General features: G+C 37.9%; 2 protein-coding genes across 2 annotated transcripts in view; one reads left to right on the top strand and one right to left on the bottom strand.

Moving 5' to 3' along the window:
- TFB1M (transcription factor B1, mitochondrial) overlaps nt 1–26,296 on the bottom strand; it is a 57,876-nt gene that overhangs the window by 10,991 nt on the left and 20,589 nt on the right. The window contains exon 5 of the mRNA XM_032258763.1: nt 18,069–18,188. Within this exon, the coding sequence (XP_032114654.1) occupies nt 18,069–18,188 (120 nt within the window). The remainder of the gene's footprint in view (nt 1–18,068; nt 18,189–26,296) is intronic.
- CLDN20 (claudin 20) lies at nt 5,510–6,332 on the top strand. Its single transcript, XM_032258764.1, has one exon. It carries the CDS (start codon nt 5,637–5,639, stop codon nt 6,294–6,296), a length of 660 nt encoding a protein of 219 aa, XP_032114655.1. The 5' UTR covers nt 5,510–5,636; the 3' UTR covers nt 6,297–6,332.

The following is a 26,296-nucleotide window of genomic DNA, read 5'->3' as shown; positions in this document are numbered from 1 at the left end:
TGGAAAGCAGGTTATAAATGGTAGATATTATCAACAGCAAGATGATGAAACTGGAGTTGCAAAATTACTTAAAAACTCATCCTGTTTAGAAATAAAATTATATTTTTAATCATTCAAGTACAATCTACACTTTAACATTATATACTTAAAGTCAGTTTCTGAATTCATTGAGCAGATACTTACTGTACCCCTACTATGTGCTAGGCACTGCTCCCAGCACAGGGGGAATCAGTGATGAACGAACAGAGAGAAGTCCTTGTCCTGTGGGGCTGACATTCTACCTCAGAGGTCTTGAGCTACAGTGGAAGCCGAAGAGGGGCTCAGAGGTGGAACGCTCTTGTTCTAGTTTGAAGTTAAAAACCAAACAACTTGCTGACTGAAGAGATATTAGGTATGGAATCAGGGATGACTTTTAAGACCGCAGGCTGACCAAATGGAAGGAAGTGTTTGCTATTAATGAACACAGGAAAACCTTGGGGAGAACAGTCTGGGGATGGTCAGGAGTTCAGTTTTGTGCCATGACAGGTCTGAGCTGTCCATCAGTGACACCAAATCAGCAGAAAGAAATACAACTTGGAAGTTCAGGGGAGGGGCCCGGGCAAGAGATTTCAGCCGAGTGGCTATAAGATTTATCTAGGAGAGTATCTGGACTTCAAAGACTAATATCCTTTTAATATCCACAGCAGGAGTAGGTAGTAATGTTGATGAACTATATTTCTATTTACACTTCTACTTTTCTAGCTCCTTTTTTTTGTATAAGAAATTCTGCCTTCATGAAAGGTCTATAGCTAATGAAAGTTGCTTTCATTTCAGAAGTTTTTCCTTCTAAAGCAGGCAATGTTTTATAGGATTACTGTTTTCATCAAGGCAGAAAAATAATCAAAATGTTTTGAGAATAGAAATGTACATTAAAGCACACTTAACCCGTTTATTCTACAGCGAGCTTCCTTATGCTAGAGGTTAGAGTGGGGAGCAGCTGGGTCCCTTCCACCTGCCATCATGATCGGTCAGCCTCACAAAGGTTGTGTCTGCACTAACCACCACGGCGACTGGCAAAACAAGCCAGGATGCTGGAGGGCCCCGGTGAGGTTTCTTCTGATGCAGCACTAATGACACTGCTGTGACTACTAGTGCCTGCAATTCAACTCTGCTTCTTCCAGTATTTATTTATACACTGAATTGTTTATACTTCCCATGAAATAAAATATAAGAACAAAGTCAGTACAGACTTTAAAGCTTAAAGACTTAGAGAGGTAAGACTTAACATGTAATCAATACTATGGCTGAAAAGCAAACCCACAGATGTTAGATTTCCCAAAGAGGAAAACAGTTTCTTGCTAAATGCCAAACTTAGGATTAAAACAAACAAAAACAAAAAATCCAGATAACTGAAACGTGTTTGTTTATTTACTACTTTTAAAGAAATGATTAAAGTCTAACATGGTTAACAGTTGTTACATTTAAAAATCCAATAATAAAATTATCTTATTTCTGTATAATGGGTATGAATTTATAGCTTGTAGAATCCAACTTACTGAGGAAGACAAAAATGAGAAGCCAAAAGAATGGCAGTGAGATACATCTGTACCATTATTCATGGGCTACGACCTCAGTATCTGATCACAGTCTTATCTGACAGGTCTCATCACGTTATTTTGGGTGATTTCTTCATAACATTTCCTGAAATCTACATAGTCAACTTCCACAAATCTTTCTAAGTGGAAGGAATAACAAGAAAACTCAGGGCACCACACACGCAAAAATACTTGTAGGTTTAGTGATCAGATTCTAGTCAAAAGTTGTTGCTGGGTTTTATTGAAAAAAATACACAACATATTTTAAAAAGCATTCTTTTAAAATTTAACAATTGTAAGAATTCAGGTTTCAGACAAGTCAAGAATACCAGGAAAAAAAGGGAGTCTCAACTCTCATTTGCAAAGCACAACGTAGTTAAAAATATTTCGGACCACATTTTTAACTGAGGGCATAAAATAATAAATTATATCTTTCAACACAGACAAAATTTCAAAAATAAATTATAACTATGTGACTAAAACATAATATTAAAAGAAAAGAAAGCCTTTTTGTGAGCACCCAAATAATTCCTCCTCTGTACACAGGGGCAACAAAAGCATTTTTAGCCTTCAGGTTTCAACAAATCCTGTTGTAACAACAACTCCCTCCCTTCCCCGCCTCTCCTTTCTTAATTTTCCCACATCTCAAAAAATGAGATGGAGAACGTGGTATTTATCTTCTAGCACCATCAGCAGTTTTTACCTCTCAGATTTCTACATTGTCCTTTATTTGCTATTTTCAAGTTAACTTGTTGGAGCTTTATAAAAATACCCAGAATTTCTGAAATAAACCTCACATATATGGTTCTTCTTCACCATAACTAATTGAGGTGAATTTGAAGACAAGTGACTGAAGGAGTTAAGACAGTGAAAGCTACTGACAAAAGGTAGGGGAAATAAAACGTGTCTGTAATGTTTAGAGATCTAAGAACAGATCTTTTGATATTATTTAGTTTGAATTATAAGTTGTAAATCTGCTTTTAAATATTATTTTTGATATAAAAAATCTTGTCTGGAAAGCCAACTTTACATTTTAGTGAAATCTACGACAGACTTTCTGTTGGTGGAACAGTTCAGAAATTGAACGTGCTTAGGTTCTGTTCTGTGTGCACTGTGTTTTAAGACCATGAGAGAGCTTTTGCTGCAGACCAAGTTTTTTACATGTGACCCCTCTGCTTTTGCTTGCTTTCACAAGTATTTCTCTACCACCACCACAGCTGCTGAAACAGCATGCCTTTATTCTCTCTGAGATAGAAATTTTGAGAGAACAGGCCACAAACGGTATTATGCTTGTGGCTAGAGGGTAGCTGCAATATAGCTAAAATGCCAGTGTATTTGTATGAGCAGAAGGCAACCTTCATATGGAGAACAAATTCTTTCTATAATTCTCTATGCAGAAAAAAAGTATTTGAATCCAATATTCAATAGTAAGCAAGCACTAACTAAATGCAGTATCATATTGTTTATACTGATTTTGGCTGTCTGTAATTGATCACTGCCAGTACTTGTTAATTGTGATGAACAAACTGTCTTCATGTCTGAAATATACTGAAAGTTACAAAATGTATTGATTAATGGGAAGAAAAGGATTATAATTGGTAAGCTGAACACAGACTGATAACATACAAAGGTTATTCAGTCAAAGTAGAAAGAAAGAGAGGGAGAGAGAAAGGTAAGCAAGCAGATGCTGTTAGAAAACGTTACAAGAACCCCACACTTGAAGAATCCCTAAGCTGAAAATGGTCCGGAGGCAGTAATTTAGCAAGCTGGCTGGAGTCTGAAATGCTAAAACCTAAACTTGAAAACAGCTATTATAAAACTGTAAACATGTGCTTGATTTTTTTCTAGAAACTTTAGCTTTTGTTCTGTTTTGGTCTAAGTCTGGAAAAACAGAAAAGAAACAAACTGTATGAGAGCAGGCAAATGCTAAGTACACTGATGTTTACAGATAAGTCAGACTCTCAAGGACTTAAAATCCTAGGGAAATCCTTTTCTAAAATGGTAAGAGTTACATTTTAAGATTATGAATAAAAACAGAACAGCACAATCCAGATAGCCTAGGATCTAATGTCTTAGAGAATCAATGTTTGTAGCTATGCAAAGTTTGTACTTTAAATATAGGCAATGGATTAGCAGTATTTCAAATATTGAACCAAAGCCAGGCATCAGTTCTTGCTAAGTCATCTGAAGCTGAGCCATTTGCCCTATTAACATCCTCTACCGTCCTTTTTTTCCCTGTTGGGGAGCGAAGTGGGTGAAGTAGACAGTTAATGGTGCTTTTTGCCTCCAGATGTAGTGCTTTCCCTGGTTCCCATGGGAAACACTGGGAAATTCAGGGGAGAATTTCAGAAGTGTTGTGATAAAGAGGGAAAAGAGGAGGGATGATCCAGTGAGGTAGGAGGGGTGGAGAGAGATCTGGACACTGCAGGTTGGCTGCTGAAGACTGGCGGCCAGCTGGCATGGAGTGATTGCCTATTTGAACATCCTAATCTGAAAAAACGAGGATGCCTGAGATTGTCTGAGGTTTCTTTCAGCTCCAAGATTCTATGAAAATAAATCAGCCCAGGGAAGGAAGAGAAAAAAGGAAAAGATCTAATTTTAAACATCAATTGTCACAATACACAAGAAATAAAAATACTAATGATGATGTCAATTTTAAATTACAAAGGACTTTCTGTGGCTTAAATATTGTTCCAAGCCCTTAAAACATATTAACCTATTTAGCTCTATGAAAGAAGTATTGGCAATCCTCCCCATTCTTCAGAAGAAGATACTGAGGCACAGAGAGGTATAAAGCTAACAATTGGCCCAAGTGTTTTTGACTGACGAGCCTGTATCGCCTTTTGTGAAATACATATGAACCACGATAGAGCCACTTTAGCATATCATTCAAAATTAATTCAGAACAACAAAGAAAGTCAGTACTGCAGTGTCTCAGAAACCATTATAGTTTTCTCAAAGAAAGCAGTAAGCAGTGCCAGATGGGCTAGATGGGGGAACAGGAATAGAAAGATGGAATCAGAAGCCTTTTTGTTTCTTAAAACACAGCCAAGCCACAAAGTAGGTGCAGTCTTTTCCTTTCTCGTAAAAATAAAGAAAGAAAATAAAGCGTTAAATTATTTCTGGTATCTTTCACATACAACTAATGATGTGGTTATTGCCGGTATGTGTTTTTGAGATCTGCCATTACTACTTCTGAATTGTTCAGAATAGCCGACTTCATTTGGGTAAGGAAATTATTCTGGTCCCAGCTAGAAAGGACCTCACATTCCCATATGCAAAAAAAAAAAAAACCAGTGGCTGAGTACCAGGTACCAGAAGTAAAACAAGTACTAACCTCAGTCAGGATTTTGCAAGCAGGTATTAACTAGAACTTAGGGATAGGCATGCTAGTGACTTAGCCGTCTTTCCACTGCTTTTCTTCCCCTCAAATGGTTCACCCAGCCTACGTGCCCGGCACTGTGGGTGCGTCATAAAGACCTGTTTATAAAAGCCACTTCTTAAGTACTTCTTTTCTAAAACGTATTTGTAAACCATCTTTAAAAGGTGACCTTAATGTATTTTCTTCCTTTTTACCTACTATTTTCATTAAGAATAAAATCATTTAGAAACCTATAATGCTATTAAAATTCTTTTTTGGACACTGTAGCTAGAATTTGAAATGTCTACATCTCCTAACAAGGTACATGTCCACTTTACAGACAGTCTCTGCATCTGTTGAGTTTTAAAAAGAATTAAGTGGGCAACTGCTTTCTTTATGCCCTGTATCAACACCACCCATGCGCATCCCTTCAAGGCCTGGTGGGAGCTTTTCTCCTCCCGGACTACAGCATGCTCAGCTGCTTGGGGGCTGGAGAAGGGGGAGTACTCAGATGTGTTCCTGGCTCCTACTCTAAAGCGAAGCCTTTTGTTTACTCACACTTTCTTTCCTTAGTCCTGATTTTGTCCTCTTTCCCTAGGGTTTGTTATTTGGTTCTCTACTGCACAGAATAGATAGAGTTCTGACACCCATCATAGTTAAGCATCAGGATTTTCTAAGAGGACAGAGTTAACAGTAACATCATGGCCTCGGCAGGACTCCAGCTCCTTGCTTTCATCCTGGCCTTATCCGGGGTCTCTGGAGTGCTCACCGCCACTCTGCTGCCCAACTGGAAGGTGAATGTGGATGTGGGCTCCAACATCGTAACAGCCATTGTGCAGCTGCATGGGCTCTGGATGGACTGTACGTGGTACAGCACCGGGATGTTCAGCTGTGCCCTGAAACACTCCATTCTGTCCCTCCCCATCCACGTGCAGGCTGCAAGAGCCACCATGGTCCTGGCATGTGTTCTGTCTGCTTTGGGGATCTGCACTTCCACAGTAGGAATGAAATGTACTCGCTTAGGAGGGGACAGAGAGACCAAGAGCCATGCTTCCTTTGCTGGAGGAGTCTGTTTCATGTTTGCAGGAATCTCCAGTTTAATCCCGACAGTGTGGTACACAAAGGAGATCATAACAAACTTTCTGGATCTGACAGTTCCAGAAAGCAACAAACACGAACCTGGAGGAGCTATCTATATCGGATTCATTTCAGCAATGCTGTTGTTTATCTCTGGCATGATTTTTTGCACCTCCTGTATAAAAAGGAATCCAGAAGCTTGGCTCAACCCACCCACGCAGCAGCCTATCTCTACCACACAGCCGGAGAACAATTCCACACGCAACCTGAGGGATTATGTGTAAATATCTGCGTAATACATAATGGAACTTTTTGTGCCAAATGGGACTTTCAGAGTTAAAAAAAATCAGAATCATGCTTAACTTTCCCTACAAAGAAAGTAGAATGTAAAATACTTTAACAACTACAAGGTAGTTTAAAATGCCAATAAAACGATCATATACAATTATATCTGTCTGAAGAGTTCTTTATTTTTTCCATTATCGTTTCCAAGTTTTATTTAAGGATTTATAATTGAAAGAGGTTCTGATTACATTCAGAAGGCAATTAATTGACAGCTTTTTTCTTTCTAAAGATAATTTGCTGACACAGCTTTTGAACTGGATTTTAGAAAAGAGCTGAACTGCCAAGTATTAAAAGTACCTTGCCCTGATGTTAACCAAGAATATTATCCACTTTGCTACCTGGTTGGCAACAACAGAGCAACCTGCTTCTGTTTTAAAGCTACAGTGTGTGAAAGTACATTAGGAATACAAGAGCTGGCTACTCCATTCAGATGCTGCCAAAACCATCCATCCCAAGTCCCTACCTCCTGTGACCAGCCCGTTTCTTCTTCATTTTAGAAAATCAGCTACATATATTTGTAAGAGCTGACAATATTATAGCGAACTAAGATTAGGCAGAACTGAATAAAAGAAATTGGTAAATGATACCACAGTAAAGCAAAGCCAAAACCAAACTAAAATATCTAGGGCTCTTAAAGCATTAAGTGCAAGCTAAGTGATAACAACAAAAGTATGTTTTAAAATGCTTCAGAACTCCCCTCTGCTTCTAGCAAGAGGATTCTCCACAAATTAAGTTCATTTATCCTGTAACAGTCTGGATTTACTACCATCCCACTCCCTCTCTCATTTATTAGTGTTCGGATGATGAAAGCTATCTTTAAGTTGTCACTTTTTCTCTCAAATTTCATTCATGTTAATAAAAACATTGTTATTTTCTTATAAATGAGCTGTTTCAATTAATGAACGTCAAAATATATTTTAAAGAAGAATGCTTTTAAAATGTAAATTATGATACGTGATTCAAATATTTTAGCAAGAAAGTAAAACTTGGATTTTCTATAGGTGCAAAGGAAATACTGCACACTATTCCTTCTAACTATTTGTTAATTGAAGCTTAGTCACTGTCAATGATTCAATGGTAAGGGGGAAGAAAGACTATTTCTTTGTACATTAATAATTCAGGAAGTTGGAAGAATATCTTTTATGTAAGTAAATAACTTTCATTTTTGCATATAGAGTAAACTAACATATTTTATACATATTTTACTGGGTAGACATCATTCTCTTCTGAAACAATGTCATTAGCTATAATGGAATAGCTAAAATGAAAAGGTATTATCACACATGGGAATTAGGAAGGGAATCATTTTGCAGAAGTTTAAATGATTGTTTATGTATTCTTTCTGAGTGGTCAAAATGTTACTTTATACACAAGTATCATATTAAAAAGAATTCTGACACAAAGAATGTTTTCATGAAATTAATGTGACAGAACTGCTTTGACCCCATTAACAGTTCTCTCACTTTGCTTAATGTTGCTGGGTTCATGCAGTCTACGTAGCCTACCGTCCTACAGTAAAAGTTCTCTTCATGTCTGCTATATCATTCTATATATACTTCAAAAAATATTTTTATTTAGCTCTGGAATATTTCCTTCCTAAGTAGAAACAGGAATGTTTCAAACTGTCAGAAAACCAGTGATTTTATAAGAAATAATGGCCCATTGTACTATTTGGAAGTGGCAATCATGCAATGAATGATGTGGAGTCTCTCTATTCCTACAGGAATTCCTACCCCGCTGCATTCACCCCTCCACCTGCACTCTTCGCAGCCTCACTGTCTTGATACCAAAGCTCCTGCTCACCCTTCAAGATTCATACGGGACCTCTCTTTTAGACTCAATCCTGACAGCCAAGAAGTTCCAGCCTGCATCTGTGCTCTCAGAAAATGCTCCATTTAACAAACTATGAATTTAATAAATGCTCTCATTTAATCCTCACAACTCACAAGCAAACCAAGACTTCAGTTAAGTAATGAGTACTGTATAAAAACGCTCTATTTATGAAATTATGAGTTTGCATAATCGCATCTCCAACTAGACTGGGAGGTGAGGTGTCCTTTTTACCTCTCATTCTCAGTGACATGTCATGGCAAGTGCTTCCTAACACATGCCAGTCCTGGTCTAAATCTTTTGCATACTGGTTTAAACCTAACAATTCTACCAGATAGGCACTATTCTCAGGATCTTACAGGACACTGAGGAGACAGAGGTGAAGTGAGTTCCCTAACTTGCCCAAGGTCACACAGCTAGTATGTGGGGAGATGGATCCAACCTGAGGGAACCAGGTTCTGGAGTCAAACCACCTGGGTGCAAGTCCTGGTGTGGGTACATGGTTACATATTACACATTACTTAACTAAGGTCTTGGTTTGCTCATGTGAAAATGAGGAAAGAGTGGCATCTATCCATAGAGTTCTTGTGAGGATTAAACGAGACGACACACAGAAGGCAGTTGGTGCACAGAAAGCATGACTAATGCTACCCAATGGTTCTTAGTCTAATCCAGTGCCTTTCCATGGGGTGAGTTTAGCCTGTAGGGGACATTTGGCAATGCCGGGACACATTTTTGGTTGTCTCAATGGAGGTAGTGCTACTAGAATCTACTAGGAAGAGGCCAGGGATGCTGTTAAGTATCTTACAAAGCAACAAAGATACTTTGACTCTGGCAACAAAGAATTAACTGGCCCCAGGCCAGGCGCGGTGGCTCATGCCTGTAATCCCAGCACTTTGGGAGGCTGAGGCAGGGGATCACGAGGTCAAGAGATTGAAACCATCCTGGCCAACATGGTGAAACCCCGTCTCTACTAAAAAATACAAAAATTAGCTGGCCGTGGTGGCCCGCACCTGTAGTCCCGGCTACTTGGGAGGCTGAGGCAGGAGAATTGCTTGAACCCAGAGGTGGAGATTGCAGTGAGCCGAGATTGCACCACTGCACTCCAGCCTGCTGCCTGTTGACAGAGCAAGACTCTGTCTCAAAAAAAAAAAAAAAAAAAAATTAACTGGCCCCAAATGTTGACAGTTCTGAGTCCGAGAAACCTTAGTCTAATTTATTGAATATACTTACTAATTTTTCTTTCATAAAAAGTCATTAAACAAAACCCAAAAGACCAAAAATATTATACTTAATTTTATTTAACCTATGGAGTACATGTATATCTATATCTATATATAAGACTGAAGAATTCATCTGGTAATTCTGACAAAAATGATAGACTGAAATTAAGTCAGAAGAATTGGGTATAAAATTGGGCTGGGTTTGGGAGAAATGTAGGTAATGTCAGAAGCTGGTTAACTACTAACTAGTTGTGAGGGTCAGCAGGTATAAAGGTCTGAGGAGGTGTAAAGGTCTGTGATACAGAAGATGACCTCCAAGGTTTAGGCTTGGATGACCTGGGCGGATGATGTCATTAGTCAGCACAGTGAATATGAGGTAGGGAAGAGCAGGCCTACAGTAGTTAGACAGAAGTTCAATTTTTTACCTGGACAATGTGTTCTCACATCTTTCATCACTATATGGTCAGCTATATGACCTTAGCAAATACTAACTTAATTGGCTTTTGAGGATTTGTAGCCAAGCCTATAATTCTGCAGAACACTGTCACATTATTAACATCATCTCCAGTAACTTCTGTATTAATTTCATTGCACTTTATACATACATAGAAGTATCATCTGGAAAAATGCAATTTTGTTTTTTCCTTCATTGGATTTAGAATACTTACTGTTTATTTTATTCTTGAGCAGTTTACAAAACCATACCTAGTACCGAGTTAAAATTGTAATAGTAAATACTCTTATTTCTATTCAACACTTATTTTACCTAATTTTTAAGGAGGATGACTCTGGTACTGCTCTAATTATAAAACTGGCTTTTGGTTTATATTTATTTTTATTTTGGACTCAAGGGCTTTAAAAAGAATTTGAGACAACTTATAATAAAATTGTAGGTATAATAAGTAAAAAAAAAACAACTGATAAAGATGAAAGACTAAAGTTATAAAGAAAAAGAAGACAGAAAAAATGCTATTAAATCATCCTGGTTGAAGCCTGCTAAAGCAATTAAACATGAAACTGAGTTTAGAACTTCCAAGCAACCGAGGCAGAGAGGTGGCCATGTAAGCAATCTCACAGCTTTGTCTACTGGTAAGAAGCTAGAGAGGATGCTGCTAGGGTCTTGCTCAGGCTCCGTCCACTGGGCCAGGGCAGCCATCCCCCAGCTGCTGGCACTGATGGGGGCTAATGGCTCCCAGAGATGCAGCTGCCTCTACTGGGAAGTGACCGCCCCACTGCTCTCAGCAAAGACTGACTAGCAGAGGTTCCAATAAGCCAGTCCCTTGCATCAAGGGAACACAGTTGCTGTGGGCAATTTGTGCTACACAGCTCCTTCTCCCGCTGTGGCTCCAGGCTGAAGCTGGTTTCTAGGAGGAACAATATTCTTGCTTTGCTCTTCCCCTGACCTTTCCTTGCTGCCTTCATGTCCCTTCTCCTGAGGGGCCTTCTTAATACACAGTCTTTATGAAATCTCATCTCAATCTCTGCTTCTAGGAAGAAAATATAGACCAAACACAGAAGAGCCTTAATAAAGCAGGAAATTACTAGTCTTCTGACCTTATGTCAAAATGATTCTCGAATACAAGGTAAATATACAACAGAAATAACATCCTCAGTAACAGATTTCAAAAAACACAAAGGCATAAAAAACTGTTGTTTCTTCTGTGGACCCATCCACCCACCAAACTCAAGACTATCTCCCACAGAGGTCAAGACCTCAATAGTTGTGAACAAGTGGGACTGGAAGCCTCTAAAATGCTCTTCAAAGGTCAAGAGTGGATGCCTCAAGCTCCAATCTTTTCTTTATATGTCATGGATATTCATTAACTCATCTACAATTTTAGACACTATTTATCCTTTAAATTTGTACCATGTTTGAGGGTAGCTTGTTCTATATACCATACCTCCAAACAGGCAAAATTAAATATAAATTCTATGTATAGTTTAACAATTATAATCCTATTATATCATACAACTTAATCCACAAATATTTGTTCATAACAACTACTTTGACTGGCAGCATTCACGTGTGACATACTCATTTTAGGTGCTCTGCATTGGTTATTTCTATTCCTCACAAACGTCCTTCAAGGGTGGTATTATCGGCCAAATCTGGATATATTAAACCCAGCCTATTTACCTGACCAACTTCTCAAAACTAGCAGTGCTGGAATTTCGGTAAGTCTAGCTTACTTCAAAGTCTACTGCCTCTATCAGTGTTAATCAATAAAAAACCTGTTACAACTCTCATAATACAACTAAATCAATTTCTACTAGGTCAGAGTATAGAATAGGGTTGAGAACTAAAAAGCCCATCCATTCCTTAGGAGCTGTGTTAGACTATGAGGCCTATCACCACAATTCATTAAAAAAAAAAATGAAATAATTTTGAAGGGCTAGCTCAGTATTTCTCAAACCTGAGAAATGTGGAGACTGGCTGAAAAAAAACTTAAGCGTGGAACCCCAGAAATATGTGGATTCTCAGGGATCTACAGGAGCTCATAGAGAAAGTAGCTTGAGAAACTTAAGAAACAGGTTGTATTCTGTCATGAAAACAATTTTAGTTGTGACTTTGCATTGCAAAAGATACTCTGTCTTGTAAAATAATTTCATTAACAGTAAAATAAAACACAAAATTAAAAACATTCTAACTGAAAAGCTACATACTACAGACTCTGGTAGTTTAAGAGACCCTAAAGTAGACCAATTAATTAGCTATTTTTTAGAACCTAACAGGTTGTCCGTTTTGTAGACAAAGTGTTTTGGGTTCAAATTTTGGGGACTGCAATAGACAGCTTAATAAGAGTGAAGTTCAGCAGTCATTCAGTCCAACCAGTCAGAACAGGATGGTGATAGTTCAATGGTAGGGTAAATTCTGCCATTAGTCAGAACAGGATGGTAACAGTTCAATGGTAGGGTAAATTCTGCCATTAAAGCTTAATTGAGTCAGTTAATCGAAAGATTAAGAAACAGAAGGGATAGCAGATTCTCACAGAAAAAAACCCGGAAAGTGGTTGTAAGTAAACCCCTCAATGTACCGAAAAGGAAATTCTCTATAGCTGATTCCTGGAATTTTGATTGAGAATAAGTAACAAATATTAGTAAATTTCTCCCTCTCTCATCCACCCAGGAATCTGCCCAACCTCTATTTTTAGTACTTATCTTACTTGTGTTGCAATTATGTACGTCTAAGACTTTCTCTTCTTGCATGCAGTTTTAGTTAGAGTACTAGTTCTGACTTAAAATTTTATTATCTCTGTAAAAACTCTCCCCTTTCTAATTTGAGAAAATAAATTTTTAAAAAATTTGCTCAATGTAACTATCAGTAAAATATTTTCTGACTTTCCTCAGAATATTCCTGCTTTGGCCTAATATGGTTAAACTACTTCAGAGCAGCAGATAATTCTTTCAGAATTAAAATTTATCCTGTAATCCCAGCACTTTGGGAGGCCGAAGCGGGTGGATCACCTGAGCCATGAGTTCAAGACCAGCCTGGCCAATATGGCAAAACCCTGTCTCTATTAAAAACTACAAAAATTAGCTAGGCATGGTGGTATCTACCTGTAAGTCCTTGACAAGTGCTTTTCTGGATTACAAATAAAGCCCATGTATGTAATAGTTATAATAAAAATGTGAGGTAAATTGCTATGAAAATGCTTAATTTGCCAAACCATAAACATCCCTCAATAAAAAAAGAATCAAAGACACAGCTAGCTTTTTTCCAAATAATAAATATTTTCTTGCGGCCTTAATCCCAGAGAAGTAAATTTTAATAAACTACCTATGTACCTTACCCCTAAATCAAAGATAAAGTGGATAATAACTTCTAAGCACCATCAAATAATCTCATCTAGGTAGCTAAAACAGAGTTAGAAAGCCTCCACTAAAAACATTCTAATATCTATCCTAAGAACCCACTGGTAAAATTTAAATAGCCTGGAGATTTCAGATAATAGTAATAACCATAACTATTGAAGTTTATGAATAAAGATATTGGTTTTTGATATAATGAGTCTTACAGACTCTCTGGGACACATTTCAAACAGTGTCTGGAGGGAAACTTATAGCACTAAATGCCCACAGAGAAACGAGGAAAGATCTAAAATCGACACCCTAATGTCACGATTAAAAGAACTAGAGGAGCAAGATCAAACAAATTCAAAAGCTACCTGAAGACAAGAAATAACTAAGATCAGAGCAGAAATGAAAAAGATAGACACATAAAAAACCCTTCAAAAAAAAAATTAATGAATCCAGGAGCTGGTTTTCTGAAAAGATCAACAAAATAGACCACTAATACAGAAGAAAAGAGAGAAAAGTCAAATAGATGCAATAAAAAATGATAAAGGGGATATCACCACCGAAATACAAACTACCATCAGAAAATATGACAAACACCTCTATGCAAAGAAACCAGTAAATCTAGAAGAAATGGACAAATCTCTGGACACTTACACCCTCCCAAGACTAAATCAGGAAGAAGCTGAATCCCTGAATAGACCAATAACAAAATCTGATATTGAGGCAGCAATTAATAGCCTACCAACCAAAAAAAGTCCAGGACCAGACATGTTCACAGCCAAATTCTACAGGCGGTACAAAGAGGAGCTGGTACCACTCCTTCTGAAACTATTCCAAACAACACAAAAAGAGGGAACCCTAACTCATTTTATGAGACCAACATCATCCTGATACCAAAACCTGGAAGAGATACAACTGAAAAAGAAAATTTCAGGCCAATATCCATGATGAACATTGATACGAAAATACTCCATAAAATACTGGCAAACCAAATCCAACAGCACGTCAAAAAGCTTACTCATCACAATCAAGTTGGCTTCATCCTGGGGATGCAACGCTGGTTCAACATACGCAAATCAATAAACATAATCCATCACATAAACAGAACCAAAGACAAAACCACATGATTATCTCAACAGTCGCAGAGAAGGCCTTCGACAAAATTTAACAGCCCTTTATGCTAACAACTGTCAATGAACTAGGTATTGTTGGAACACATCTCAAAATAATGAGCTATTTATGACAAACCCACAGCCATTATCATACTGAATGGGCAAAATCTGGAAGCATTCCCTTTGAAAACTGGAACAAGACAACCATGCCCTCTCTTACCACTCCTATTCAACATAGTATTGGAAATTCTGGCCAAGGCAATCAGGCAAGAGAAAGAAGTAAAGGGTATTCAGTCAGAAAAAGAGGAAGTCAAATTGTCTTTATTTGCAGACAACACGACTATATATTTAGAAAACCCCATGGTCTCAGCCCCAAATCTCCTGAAGCTGATAAGCAAATTCAGCAAAGTCTCAGGATACAAAATCAATGTGCAAAAATCACAAGCGTTCCTATACGCCAGTAATAGAGAGTCAAATCATGAGTGAACTGTCATTCACAATTGCTACAAAGAGAATAAAATACTGAAGACTATAACTAACAAGGGATGTGAAGGACCTCTTCAAGTAGAACTACAAACCACTGATCAAAGAAATAAGTGAGGACACAAACAGATGGAAAAACAGTCCATGCTGATGGTTAGGAAGAATCAATTTTGTGAAAATGGCCATACTGCCCAAAGTAATTGATAAATTCAATGCTATCCCCATCAAGCTACCACTGACTTTCTTCACAGAATTGGAAAAAACCACCTTCCACTTCATATGGAACCAAAAAAGAGTCTGCATAGCCAAGACAATCCTAAGTAAAAAAAAACCAACAACAAAAAAAACAAAGCTAGAGGCATCACACTACCTAACTTCAAACTATACTACAAGGCTACAGTAATCAAAACAGCATGGTACTGCTACCAAAAGAGATATAGACCAATGGAATAGAACAGAGGCCTCCGAAATAACGCCACACATCTACAACCATCTGATCTTTGACAAACCTGACAAAAACAAGCAATGGGGAAAGGATTCCCTATTTAATAAATGATGTTGGGACAACTGGCTAGTCATATGCAGAAAGCTGAAACTAGATCCCCTCCTTACAGCTTATACAAAAATTAACTCTAGATGGATTAAAGATTTAAACATGAGGCCTAACACCATAAAAACCCTAGAAGAAAACCTAGGCAATACCATTTGGGACATATGCATGGGCAAAGACTTCATGACTAAAATGCCAAAAGCAATGGCAACGAATACCAAAATAGACAAACGGGATCTAATTAAGAGCTTCTGCACAGCAAAAGAAACTATTAATAGAGTGAACCAGCAACCAACAGAATGGGAAAAAATTTTTGCAATCTACCCATCTGACAGAGCTAATGCCCAGAATCTATGGAGAACTTAAACAAACTTACAAGGAAAAAAAAAAAAAAAAAAACAAAACAAAACAACCCCATCAAAAAGTGGGCAAAGGATATGAACAGACACTTCTCAAAAGAAGACATTTATGCAGCCAATAAACATATGAAAAAAAGCTCAACATCATTAGTCGTTAGAGAAATACAAATCAAAACCACACTGCAATACCATCTCACGCCAGTTAGAATGGTAATCATTAAAAAAAATCAGGAAACAACAGATGCTGGAGAGGAGGTGGAGAAAAAGGAACACTTCACACCGCTGGTGGGAGTGTAAATTAGTTCAACCATTGTGGAAGTCAGTGTGGCAATTCCTCAAGGATCCAGAAACAGAAATACCATTTGACCCAGCAATCGCATTACTGGGCATATACCCAAAGGATTATAAATTATTGTTATAAAGAGACATGCACATGTATGTTTACTGTGGCACTGTTCACAATAGTAAATACTTGGAACCAATCCAAATGCCCATCAATGGTAGACTGGATAAAGAAAATGTGGCACATATACACCATGGAATAGTAAGCAGCCATAAAAAGGATGAGTTCATATCCTTTGCAGAGACACAGATAAAACTAGAAACCATCATTCTCAGAAAGCTGACATAAAAACAGAAAACCAGACACCACATGTTCTCACTCACAAGTGGGTGCTGAACAATGAGAACACATGGACAGGGGGAGGGGAACATCACATACTGGGGTCTGTTGTGGGGTGGGGGACTAGGGAAGGGATAGTGGAGGGGGGAACAGGGAAGCGATAGCATTAGGAGAAATACCTAATGTAGATGACAGGGTGATGGATGCAGCAAACCACATGGCACGTGTATACCTATGTAACAAACCTGCATGTTTTGTACATGTACCCCAAAACTTAAAGTATATATAATAAAAAATAATGAGACTTACACTATTTAAAATGTTATATGCACACAGGTATGGATGACAAGAAGAAAGCAAGCTACATGGTCACTGGTTTTTTGGTTTCTTTTTCATTAGAATGGCCACTTGTACTAGCAGAGAAAGTCTCTGAAAGCAAAAATGTTTTAAATTTGAAGATAACCTATAAAGTATCTCCAGTCATCAAATTCTGTCTTGGAGCTAATTATTCTGGGAAAAGTCATTTGCAATGTCTCTGAAATCTGAGATGCTGAAGGGAGGTGGCACTGATAGCAGGCTCCCTGAGCTCGATTTAGAAAAAGCCAACAATTATGTCTGTTATGTAAGTGGAAGATGGCCTGACTTCCTAGTCACCTGAATGCCCAGCTAACTGGCCAAATGGCAGAGGAAATATGAAGTTGGCAGCAAAGAGCATGGAGATCACTCAGCGTGTGCTTCAAGACAGACAAGTAGATCTAACACTATTGGTTGGGGTCCCTATTCTAAATCTATAATCTGTATCGAAATCTATAGTCATATAATGCAATTTTTTTCATGCTTTCTCTTGTTATTTATAAAGGATACAAGATATAAGGGAAACTCTGCAATACCTTGTATTTGAGAGTTTTAGGGACCAGTGAGAAATTTCTATTCCTCATGAGGCTGTGAATTCCCTGAAGGCAGACTCTGTATCTCATTAGGCTCATATCCCTGTTGTTTCCCCTTGCTGCCCAGCCCATTTTCAAACAGTAAATGCTCAATATACATTCACTGACATGAGTTTTTTTTCAGTATACATCTTGCAGTAACTCACCAAGCAGTGGTTTTACTAAAATAGGCACCAGCTTTTTAATTTTAATTTTTGGCAGAGAAACTCTGTTTCTGTAACTAGCACTTACTCCTGTAACTAGCATATAATGGTCAAAGCCTAGTTTAATATCCAACTGTTTTTTCTGCAGATGATTTATCACAAATAACACTACCATAATAAGGTCTCCCAAAAAAGTGTTAAAAAAATCATAAGTAAATAATGTTTGATGTAGCTTTAGGTAGAGATCTCTATCAGAAATCACAAAAGTATTTTGTTTCTTTTCTCAAATATTGGGTGTCCATGTAACTTATCTTCCATATGGGGATACTTTAAGAGTAACATTATGATGACGAAGATGATGAAAGATACTGCCACCAGGGTAACATACATGAACCTAAACATTCAGTCACCCTACCTAAGGAGAAGAACAATTATAACAAGAACTAGCTATTCATACTATGATTTTTGTGGTTTTTATTCAGGAGAAGTACAGCGTTTGCATCCTTTAGGATCTAACCTTTGTTTATGTGTAAACACTGTACTTCACCTGAATAAGAGTGTACTTCTCCTGAATAAGGATGACATATCTCAGGGGAACAAAGGTCCTAATTCTGATATACTGCAACAAACAAGCAGAAACTCACCTCTGGTTTGGGGACAAAAGCTCGTCCTGGAATAGTAAAGATGTGTCGAACATTGCAGAGGTACTGGGCCATAATAGAGAGGCGACTACGCTGTTTGCTTCCCGTAGTGGCTGCAAGTCTCTAGAGAGAGACAACAATGACTTTTAGCAAGTAATTAGTCCAGCCTGATTAGATGAAAGAGAGTCAACATTCCATTATTTCTGAACACTAGGTGGACTTTTTGAGGCAAATTTGAAAAGGATAGGCTATCTGACACATGACATGCAGCAAACATGGGGATTGTTTTCCTCCAATATCAACTGAGGTACACCTAAGAAGTGTGAATTATGTCAAATATAATGCACTAAAAAATAATAACATTTATTCTACCACTGTCTGTTGGGATTTTCAAACCACCGTTATATTCTATGGCAGAAGGTCTTATATAAAACAAGCAATTGATAAATATTTGATGAAGAAATCAGCAAGTATAATGAAAAATGAAAGATACTTAAATACTTAATTTTCTGAATCACCTCAATATATGAATCAACATTTTAAATGGTGTGCTTTTCTTCATTTAATATAATAAAACCTTGAGTATTCAGAACCCTTGGGGAATTGACTGTTCTTGGCAAATAATTTTTGTAAAAACCTAGTGATTTACTCTTTTAAGCACTGAAAGATTTTTGTTTTGCAATTAACTAGATATATTTAAATTAATTCATAAATGCAATGCAATTGCAATTAAAAGTTCAACAGAATTTTAAAAATTAGTTTCCATGTGTATTACATATACTTTTAAAATTAAATTCCCTATAAAATTTATATAACACCAAGAATGGCCAGGATATTCCTGAAGAATACCATCAAGGATAGGGGAGCTCACCCTACCATATATCAAATCGATGCAGGTGCGGTAACAGGTAAAAGACACATTTTTAAACAGTATAAGACAGATCAATGAAACAAATGCCTTAGAAACAGATCCAAGCACATGTAGATATTCAATATATGATACATGAGATGTAGCAACTGCTAACAGAAAAGGATGAATCATTCAATAAGTGACATTGGTATAATTAGATATCTATAGGAGAAAACAGTAGGTCCCAATCTCACACCATAACCAAAAATAAACTCTAAGCAAATTAACAGTAAATGAAAAGCAAAACTTTAAAATGTTTTAAGTAAATATCTACGACCTCCATGATAGGGAAGAATTTCTTAAAGATGCAAAAGCAGAGCCATATAAGAAAAGATATACATACATACATTACATATATAAAATATAATATACATATATATTTATTTATTTTTTTGCCCTTGGCTGGGCACAGTGGCTTATGGATGTAATCCAGTGCTTCGGAAAGCCAAAGCAGAAGGATTGCCAGAGGCCAGGAGTTCAAGACCAGCCTGGGCAACACAGCAAGATGCCCTCAAAAATAACAACAAACTACCATGCTTTGCTCTATTAAAATTTTTAATTTCTATATAATAAAAATACTATAAATGTTTATAAGTCACAGACTAAGAGAAAAGTATTTGAAACTTCTACGATAGTGTTCAGAATACAGATGAAACTCCTATACCTCAATAATCATAAGATAAACAGCTAACAGAATATATAAGGCAACTCACATAAAAGAAATCCAAATAAACCATAAACTATGCTCGACCACAGTACAAAGTAGGAATATGCAAATTAGAACATTAGATATAATTTTTTTAAAATCCGAATAGAACCTAACATTGGAGCGTATCTGCAGCTACAGAAACTTTCAGATACTGCTAGTGAGCGAGGAAATCTGTACAAGCATTTGTGGCATCATCTGGCAGTACAGAGTAGAGCTGAAGCTGTGTAAACCCTCATGCCCTCTAGGTCTCTAAGAACACATCCTAGAGCACAGCATACATGCTTACAAAGAAGATAGACATAAAAATGTTCATTGTGGCATTATGCGTCATGTCAAAAAATGCAAAAATTAATAATCTATCAAGAGGTGAATGGAAAAATAAACCATGATAATTTTGATAATGGAATATGAAATAATAGTTAAAATAAATAGCAAAGGTTATTGACATAGATGGAATCCCAAAATGGAATAAAAAATAATCAAGTCACAGAAAATTTGTACAGTATAATGTAATTTAAATAAAAACTTGATGCCGGGCATGGTGGCTCATGCCTATAATCCCAGCACTTTGGGAGGCTGAGGTGGGCAGATCACGAGGTCAAGAGATTGAGACTATCCTGGTCAACATGGTGAAACCCTATCTCTAATAAAAAATACAAAAATTAGCCAGGTGTGGTGGTGCACACCTGTAGTCCCAGCTACACAAGAGGCTGAGGCAGGAGAATCATTTGAACCCAGGGGGTGGAAGTTGCAGTGAGTCAATATCGTGCCACTGCACTCCAGCCTGGCGACAGAACAAGATCCTGTCTCTCTCACACACACACACACACACACACACACACACACACACACAAAAACCCCCAAAACTAAAAAACAAACAAAAACTTGAAAAGATTATTCAAATTTAGTCTCTGTGTGTGTGTGTGTGTATGTGTATGTGTGTGTGTGTGTGTGTGACTAGTGTGTTATTTATCTTCAGTGTCAGGAGAAAATATGCATGGAAATGGCGATGATGAAGTTTAATATGGTACAACTCATGGGAGGGAAAGAAAGGGGTTAGAAGAGGGCTCCAAATACATGAACTTTTTATTTCTTTAAAAAATAAGGCAATATATTAAAATTCAACAGAGCTGAGTGGTGGGTAAAAAAGCTTAGGGATGCTTATCTTTCTAAAATGTATCTTGCTTTCTCTGTGTTCTTAAGAGTTCAAAGGACATTCTCACACTCTTCTGAATGATTCAGGGGCAACATTACAAACACCAATAATTACTGGAATAATCCTGGGGCTAGGTAGGCAGGCAGGGGCCCCACTGCTCCATAGTAAAGGACACAGTGCTTTCTGAGTTGTGTTTGTGGCTGCTGGGTTTGCTCTTTTCCGCTTCACTGCAATGTACCCACATAGTCTAATCACTTCTTCTACTTTGTTGCTTGTAGCCTGCTGTGGACATGAAAACCGTATAATTACCTTATTAAACCTTTGCCTTAAGGAAGATTAAAAAATAGGTTATGTGTGAGTAAAGGAAGAAACTTCCTGTGGGCAAAGTTACAGACTGTACTGAAAGCCAATCTTTCATCTCATACCCCCTTCCTCCTGACCTTTTTATTTTAAACTGTCTGGCTCTTGTCTGTTTGGAGAGGTGAAATTATTGGGATGTTATGTTCAAGATAAGTGATGAGTTACTATAGCATATAAGACAAAATATAACCTTCCTTACTAAAATGTAAAACCAAGACATATACACTCTCATGCAGCTACAAAAAATGACAGAAGTAGAGATTTAAGTTAAAGAATAAGCTTATGGATCAAATGGTCAAAAACACTTCTAGTTCTTCATAAAGTGAAAAAGGAGCTTAATCTTACTACCGGCAAAAGATTCAAAAATTCAAAATGCATTGCAAAATTTTAATATCCAAATGGCACAATTCAAAGAAGACCTTATTTAAGTATATTTCACTTAGAATGCCATGCACACAACCAGAAACGTCAGGGGAATATGTGCCCTAATCCATTAACTTTACCTATTCAATTCAGTCTTTGTAGCATATAGCCCCAGGCTGTAGAGATGAAAACATGTGAATCATATATTTCAATTTAGAAGAAAGCAGCACACATAGCTGTCCCTAACTCATTAACGAAAAATTCATATCACAGACCAGAAAGGTCTACAAAAGATTTCATTCGAAGCTGGCATAAACCTTAAATGGTCTATCAACCTCAAATATACACCGCTGTTTCTATGATAGATATACTATAGGAAAGCTATGAAAATTTAACATCCATTAAAAGATAGATGATTTTAGCAACAAAAGGTCAGGACATCAAACTATTTAATTTTTCATTAAAAGGACACCTCTAACCCTTGAGTTTTTAAAAAGCATTTTGATGGAGTATGAGAAAAACAAGAGGTCGAACAATTTATAAGGACAGTGTTTTCTTATTAATCTAAATAATTTTAAGTACAAGTAGAAAAATTAGGCTTACGCTTGAGAAACTATGCAGCCATATATCAGGGACAATGAGAACGATGTAATGTAATTAACGGAAAGGTGACTCCCTCCCTGCTAGGGATGTACCTATAAACAGCCGGGGTCCTCTAGAGATGGTAGGAGAAAAAAAGGCTGATACTGGACCTAGAAAGGAAAGGACACAAGGCCAGCAACATCAAGAACTTGAACATCATGACTTTGGCAGAAAACACACTAACTGTACTCAAGTTCAGCTTTCCCTGTAACTACTTCATGACCTATTGGAAGGCATTAATCCCTTTGAGCCTCAGTTCATCACTTATATTAATAAAACGGGGCTAGATGGGATTAGTTCTCACTTATTGCTTAAGAGTCTGCTTCTATTTTATGAGCTGTAACTTTATACTATCTATATGTCCTTTAATGTCTATGAGCTAAATTCTTACATTTAGATCCCACAGTCCGAGACAGGAATAAGACAACAGTGCTCATTTATTTCTGTTTTGTAATTCACAAGGCCAAACAAAGCAAATGTTAAAAAGAGCTTTCTGTGGCAAAAACATAAAATTACATATACAACCATGTGAAGAGCAAATGGCATATAAGAAAATGCAGCTATATGAAATGGTTTGAATTGGTGCCCCTGCCCAAATCTCATGTCAAATTGTAATCCCCAACGTTGGAGAATGGATCTGGTGAAAGGTGATTGGATCAAGGGGACAGATTTGTTCTCATGACAGTGAGTGAGTTCTCATGAGAACTGGTTGTTGCAAAGTGTGTAGCCCCTCCCCTCCCTCTCTCTTCCTCCTGCTCCGGCCATGTAAGCCACACCTGCTTCCCCTTCGCCTTCCGCCGTGACTGTAAGTTTTCTGAGGCCTCCCCATCTGTACTTCCTGTAGAGCTGCAGAAATGTGAGCCAATTAAACCTCTTTTTATATCTCTCAGGTATCTCTTTGCAGCAGTGCATACAATGGACTAATGTACTACATATTCTTCCACTGAAACTTTCACTTGCAAAACGTGAAAATCAGAGGACCAGTGTCACCCAGACTTCTAAGGTATTCCACAAATTATAGACTCAATATAAACTCTTCTCAATATTCATGATAAAATTTAACTAAAATCAACCTTTTTTGTTAAAGAACTGCATATGGTGAAGTCAAAGCAACACTATTATTAATAACTACAACTGATATTCTGAGTCACTGAAAAAATTACTCCCTCTTCTTAAATCCCTATTTCTTTGTGTTTCCCCCCACACAAATAGAGTACATAGTATTTTGTATCTCTATTGTGTTATTCAAGAATAGAAATACCAAAATAATCATGTCAGCTGAGAAAAATAAATCCAAAGATGTGGTAATAATAAGAAATATAATTGGACTTTGTCCCTGGTTCCTTGCACACACCTCCTAAAACCCCTGAAAGTTCCTGAGTGATAGGCATGTCATTTTTTAAATTCACAAGTCCCCCAGAATTTACATGAGATAACTTAGGATGAGGCCTCTAGGTAGCTCAAGATAGGGCTGGTCACTGAGACCTACTGATTACCCATTACTTAAATATAGGTAAAGTGTTTCCCTGAGTTTTTGAGCCATTCTGACAAATAATTTAACTGAGGAGGGTGTCATGGGAACCTCTGATTTATTTTATCGCTGGTCGCTCAGAACTACTGGAGGCCCAGATTTGTGACTGTCATCTGAAGTGAGGAGTAGTCTCACAGACGTGGCCCTTAACTTGTGGGATCTAACACTAAAAACAAGTGGACAGTGTCGGAATTGAATTAAACTGTAGGATGCCCAGCTGGTGTTTGGAGAATTGGAAATTGCTTGCTATGGAAAAAACCCACACATATGGTGTCAGAAGTTGTGTAAGTGCAGAGGAAACATGAATAGTTTCTGTCAGAACCAACATATCCAAAGGTTGAGAAAATGACAAAGAAAACCCAGCATGGGCCCAATTCAAGCCAAGAGAAGAGAATTAGCAGATTCACCAAGAGGCAATGACAAAGACCTTAAGGAAAGTGGTGATATCATCCCAGATTTCCTAGCAAACAGAAAAGGGTCCTACATTATTATGACGGAAAGTTCCAAGACTACTGAGATAAAGATTTTATGGCCAAATAATCTAAAGGCAAGTTTTTCAACCTTGGCATGAATGACATTGTGGGCTAATTAATGTTGGGTAGTTCTTCACTGTGGGAGGCTCTGCTGCATACCAAAGAATATTTCCCAGCATCCCTAACCTTCTATCCACTAAAGACCAGAAGCCCCCTCCCGGGTGTAACAACCAAAAACGTGTAAGATATTGCCAAATATCCCTGAGGTGTAGATAAGTCAAAACTGCTCTTATCGGAAATGATTGCCCTAAACAGGAACAAGGGTAAAAGGAGAGGGATAGATATAAGAAATGAAATTCCTATGATACACTCAAATTATTTGAGAGAAAGGCATTTAAAGAATTAAGCTTATATAACAGTAGAGTCTATAGATTTCAAACAAATTAAAAAATTTAAAAGTTTTGTTCTGAAATAACTATAAAGCTGAATAAGTCATACGAAATAAGAGTTTTCATATACCGGACAACAGGCAGAGCAGGTCTGTCATCACTGAAATGGAAAGGAGATGAGCCTTAGATGCCCAGTCTGCGGAGGCCTGGAGGCCCTTCTTGGGCTGCAGCAGAGGCAGGGGGAGCACAAACTGAGTCTAGAGGTCTCCTAGATGTAGGGAACCAGAGCTGGAGATCCGGGAGGCCTCAACAGGCGAAACTTGTGGGGTGGACTACCAGATACATGGAAAATGCACACACGTGGGTGCCCACATGTGTGCGGGAGCTGGGGCTGGGGAGACAGGAACAGGAGAGGGAGAGAGAATGTGAGGCAGAGCTCCAGAGGCAGCAAAAGGGTCCCCCAAGTCCCCTGCTAAGCACTGATCTGCAGGTGCCTGATTGGGAGCCTGAACTAGAACCAGGGGAAGGCAGGAGCAATTGGAGCTTACATGGCTCAAGAGGCCCTGATACAGGCAGGGTGTTGGGTGCCTTTCTCAGAAAGGTCATGACTTGGTACTGGGGCTCAATTCAACCCAAATTAAAAGCTACCCTGGATCCACCAGAACAATAAAAGCCTCAAGAGATCTCATCTATGTATCAGAACAAACCCAACACTCAACCCAATACCACAAAACCCAGCCCTCATCAGCATTAAAAAAACCTCTCACAATTCCTGATGTTTTGTTAAACGTTACCAGGCTTTCAAAGAAACAAAAATGGAACCCATAGCAAGGGAGGAGAAATCAACCACTAAAACAGAAATGACAGAGGTAATGAAATTAGCAGTCAAGGGTCTTAAAACAGCTACTTTATTTATTTGTTCATTTTTTTTGAGACAGGGTCTTGCTCTGTTGCCCAGGCTGGAGGAGTGCAGTGATGTGATCATGGCTCACTGCAGTCTTGATCTCCTGGGCTCAGGTGATCCTCCTACCCCAGCCTCCTGAGTAGCCAGGACCACAAGCACGTGCCACTAGGGCTGGCTAATTTATTTATTTATTTATTTTTTGTAGAGATGAGGTCTCCCTATGTTGCCCAGGCTGGTCTCCAACTCTGGGCTCAAGCAATCCTCCCACCTTAGCCTCCTGAAGTGTTGAGATCACAGGTGTAAGCCAGCACACCTGGCCACAACATCTACTTTAAATATCATACATATGTACAAAAATGCCAAGGAAGGCATGAACATAATGAGGACAGAAAGAGAAGATCCAAAGACCCAAATGGAACTTACAGAGATAAAAATACAATATTTTGAATGAAAAATACATTGCATAAAATCAATGAACTAGACGACGCAGAAAAGGGTGGCGAATTTGAAAACAACAATTGGAATTAATTTTTACGTATGGTGAGTTACTAAATATTTTTTTCTTAATAGTTAACCAAATATCCATGCATTTACTTGATTCTTTCCTTCACTGCTGATTTTTGATCTGACAATTATCATATGCTGCTAAGGTGTCTGCATTGGGCTTTCTAGTCTAGCAACTGCTCTGTTACGTGCCGCTTGTCATGCTGCTTTAATTATTAAAGCTTCATCATACATTTTAGCATATGACAAGCAAGTCTTCTCTCATCACTCTCCTTTTTCAACACTTCTTA

This window comes from Sapajus apella, unplaced genomic scaffold (genome assembly GCF_009761245.1).
Source record: "Sapajus apella isolate SASKATOON/1434 unplaced genomic scaffold, GSC_monkey_1.0 scaffold105, whole genome shotgun sequence".
Lineage (NCBI taxonomy): Eukaryota > Metazoa > Chordata > Mammalia > Primates > Cebidae > Sapajus > Sapajus apella.
Note: the sequence above shows the minus strand (reverse complement) of the source record. Positions and strands in the feature narration are given on the sequence as shown.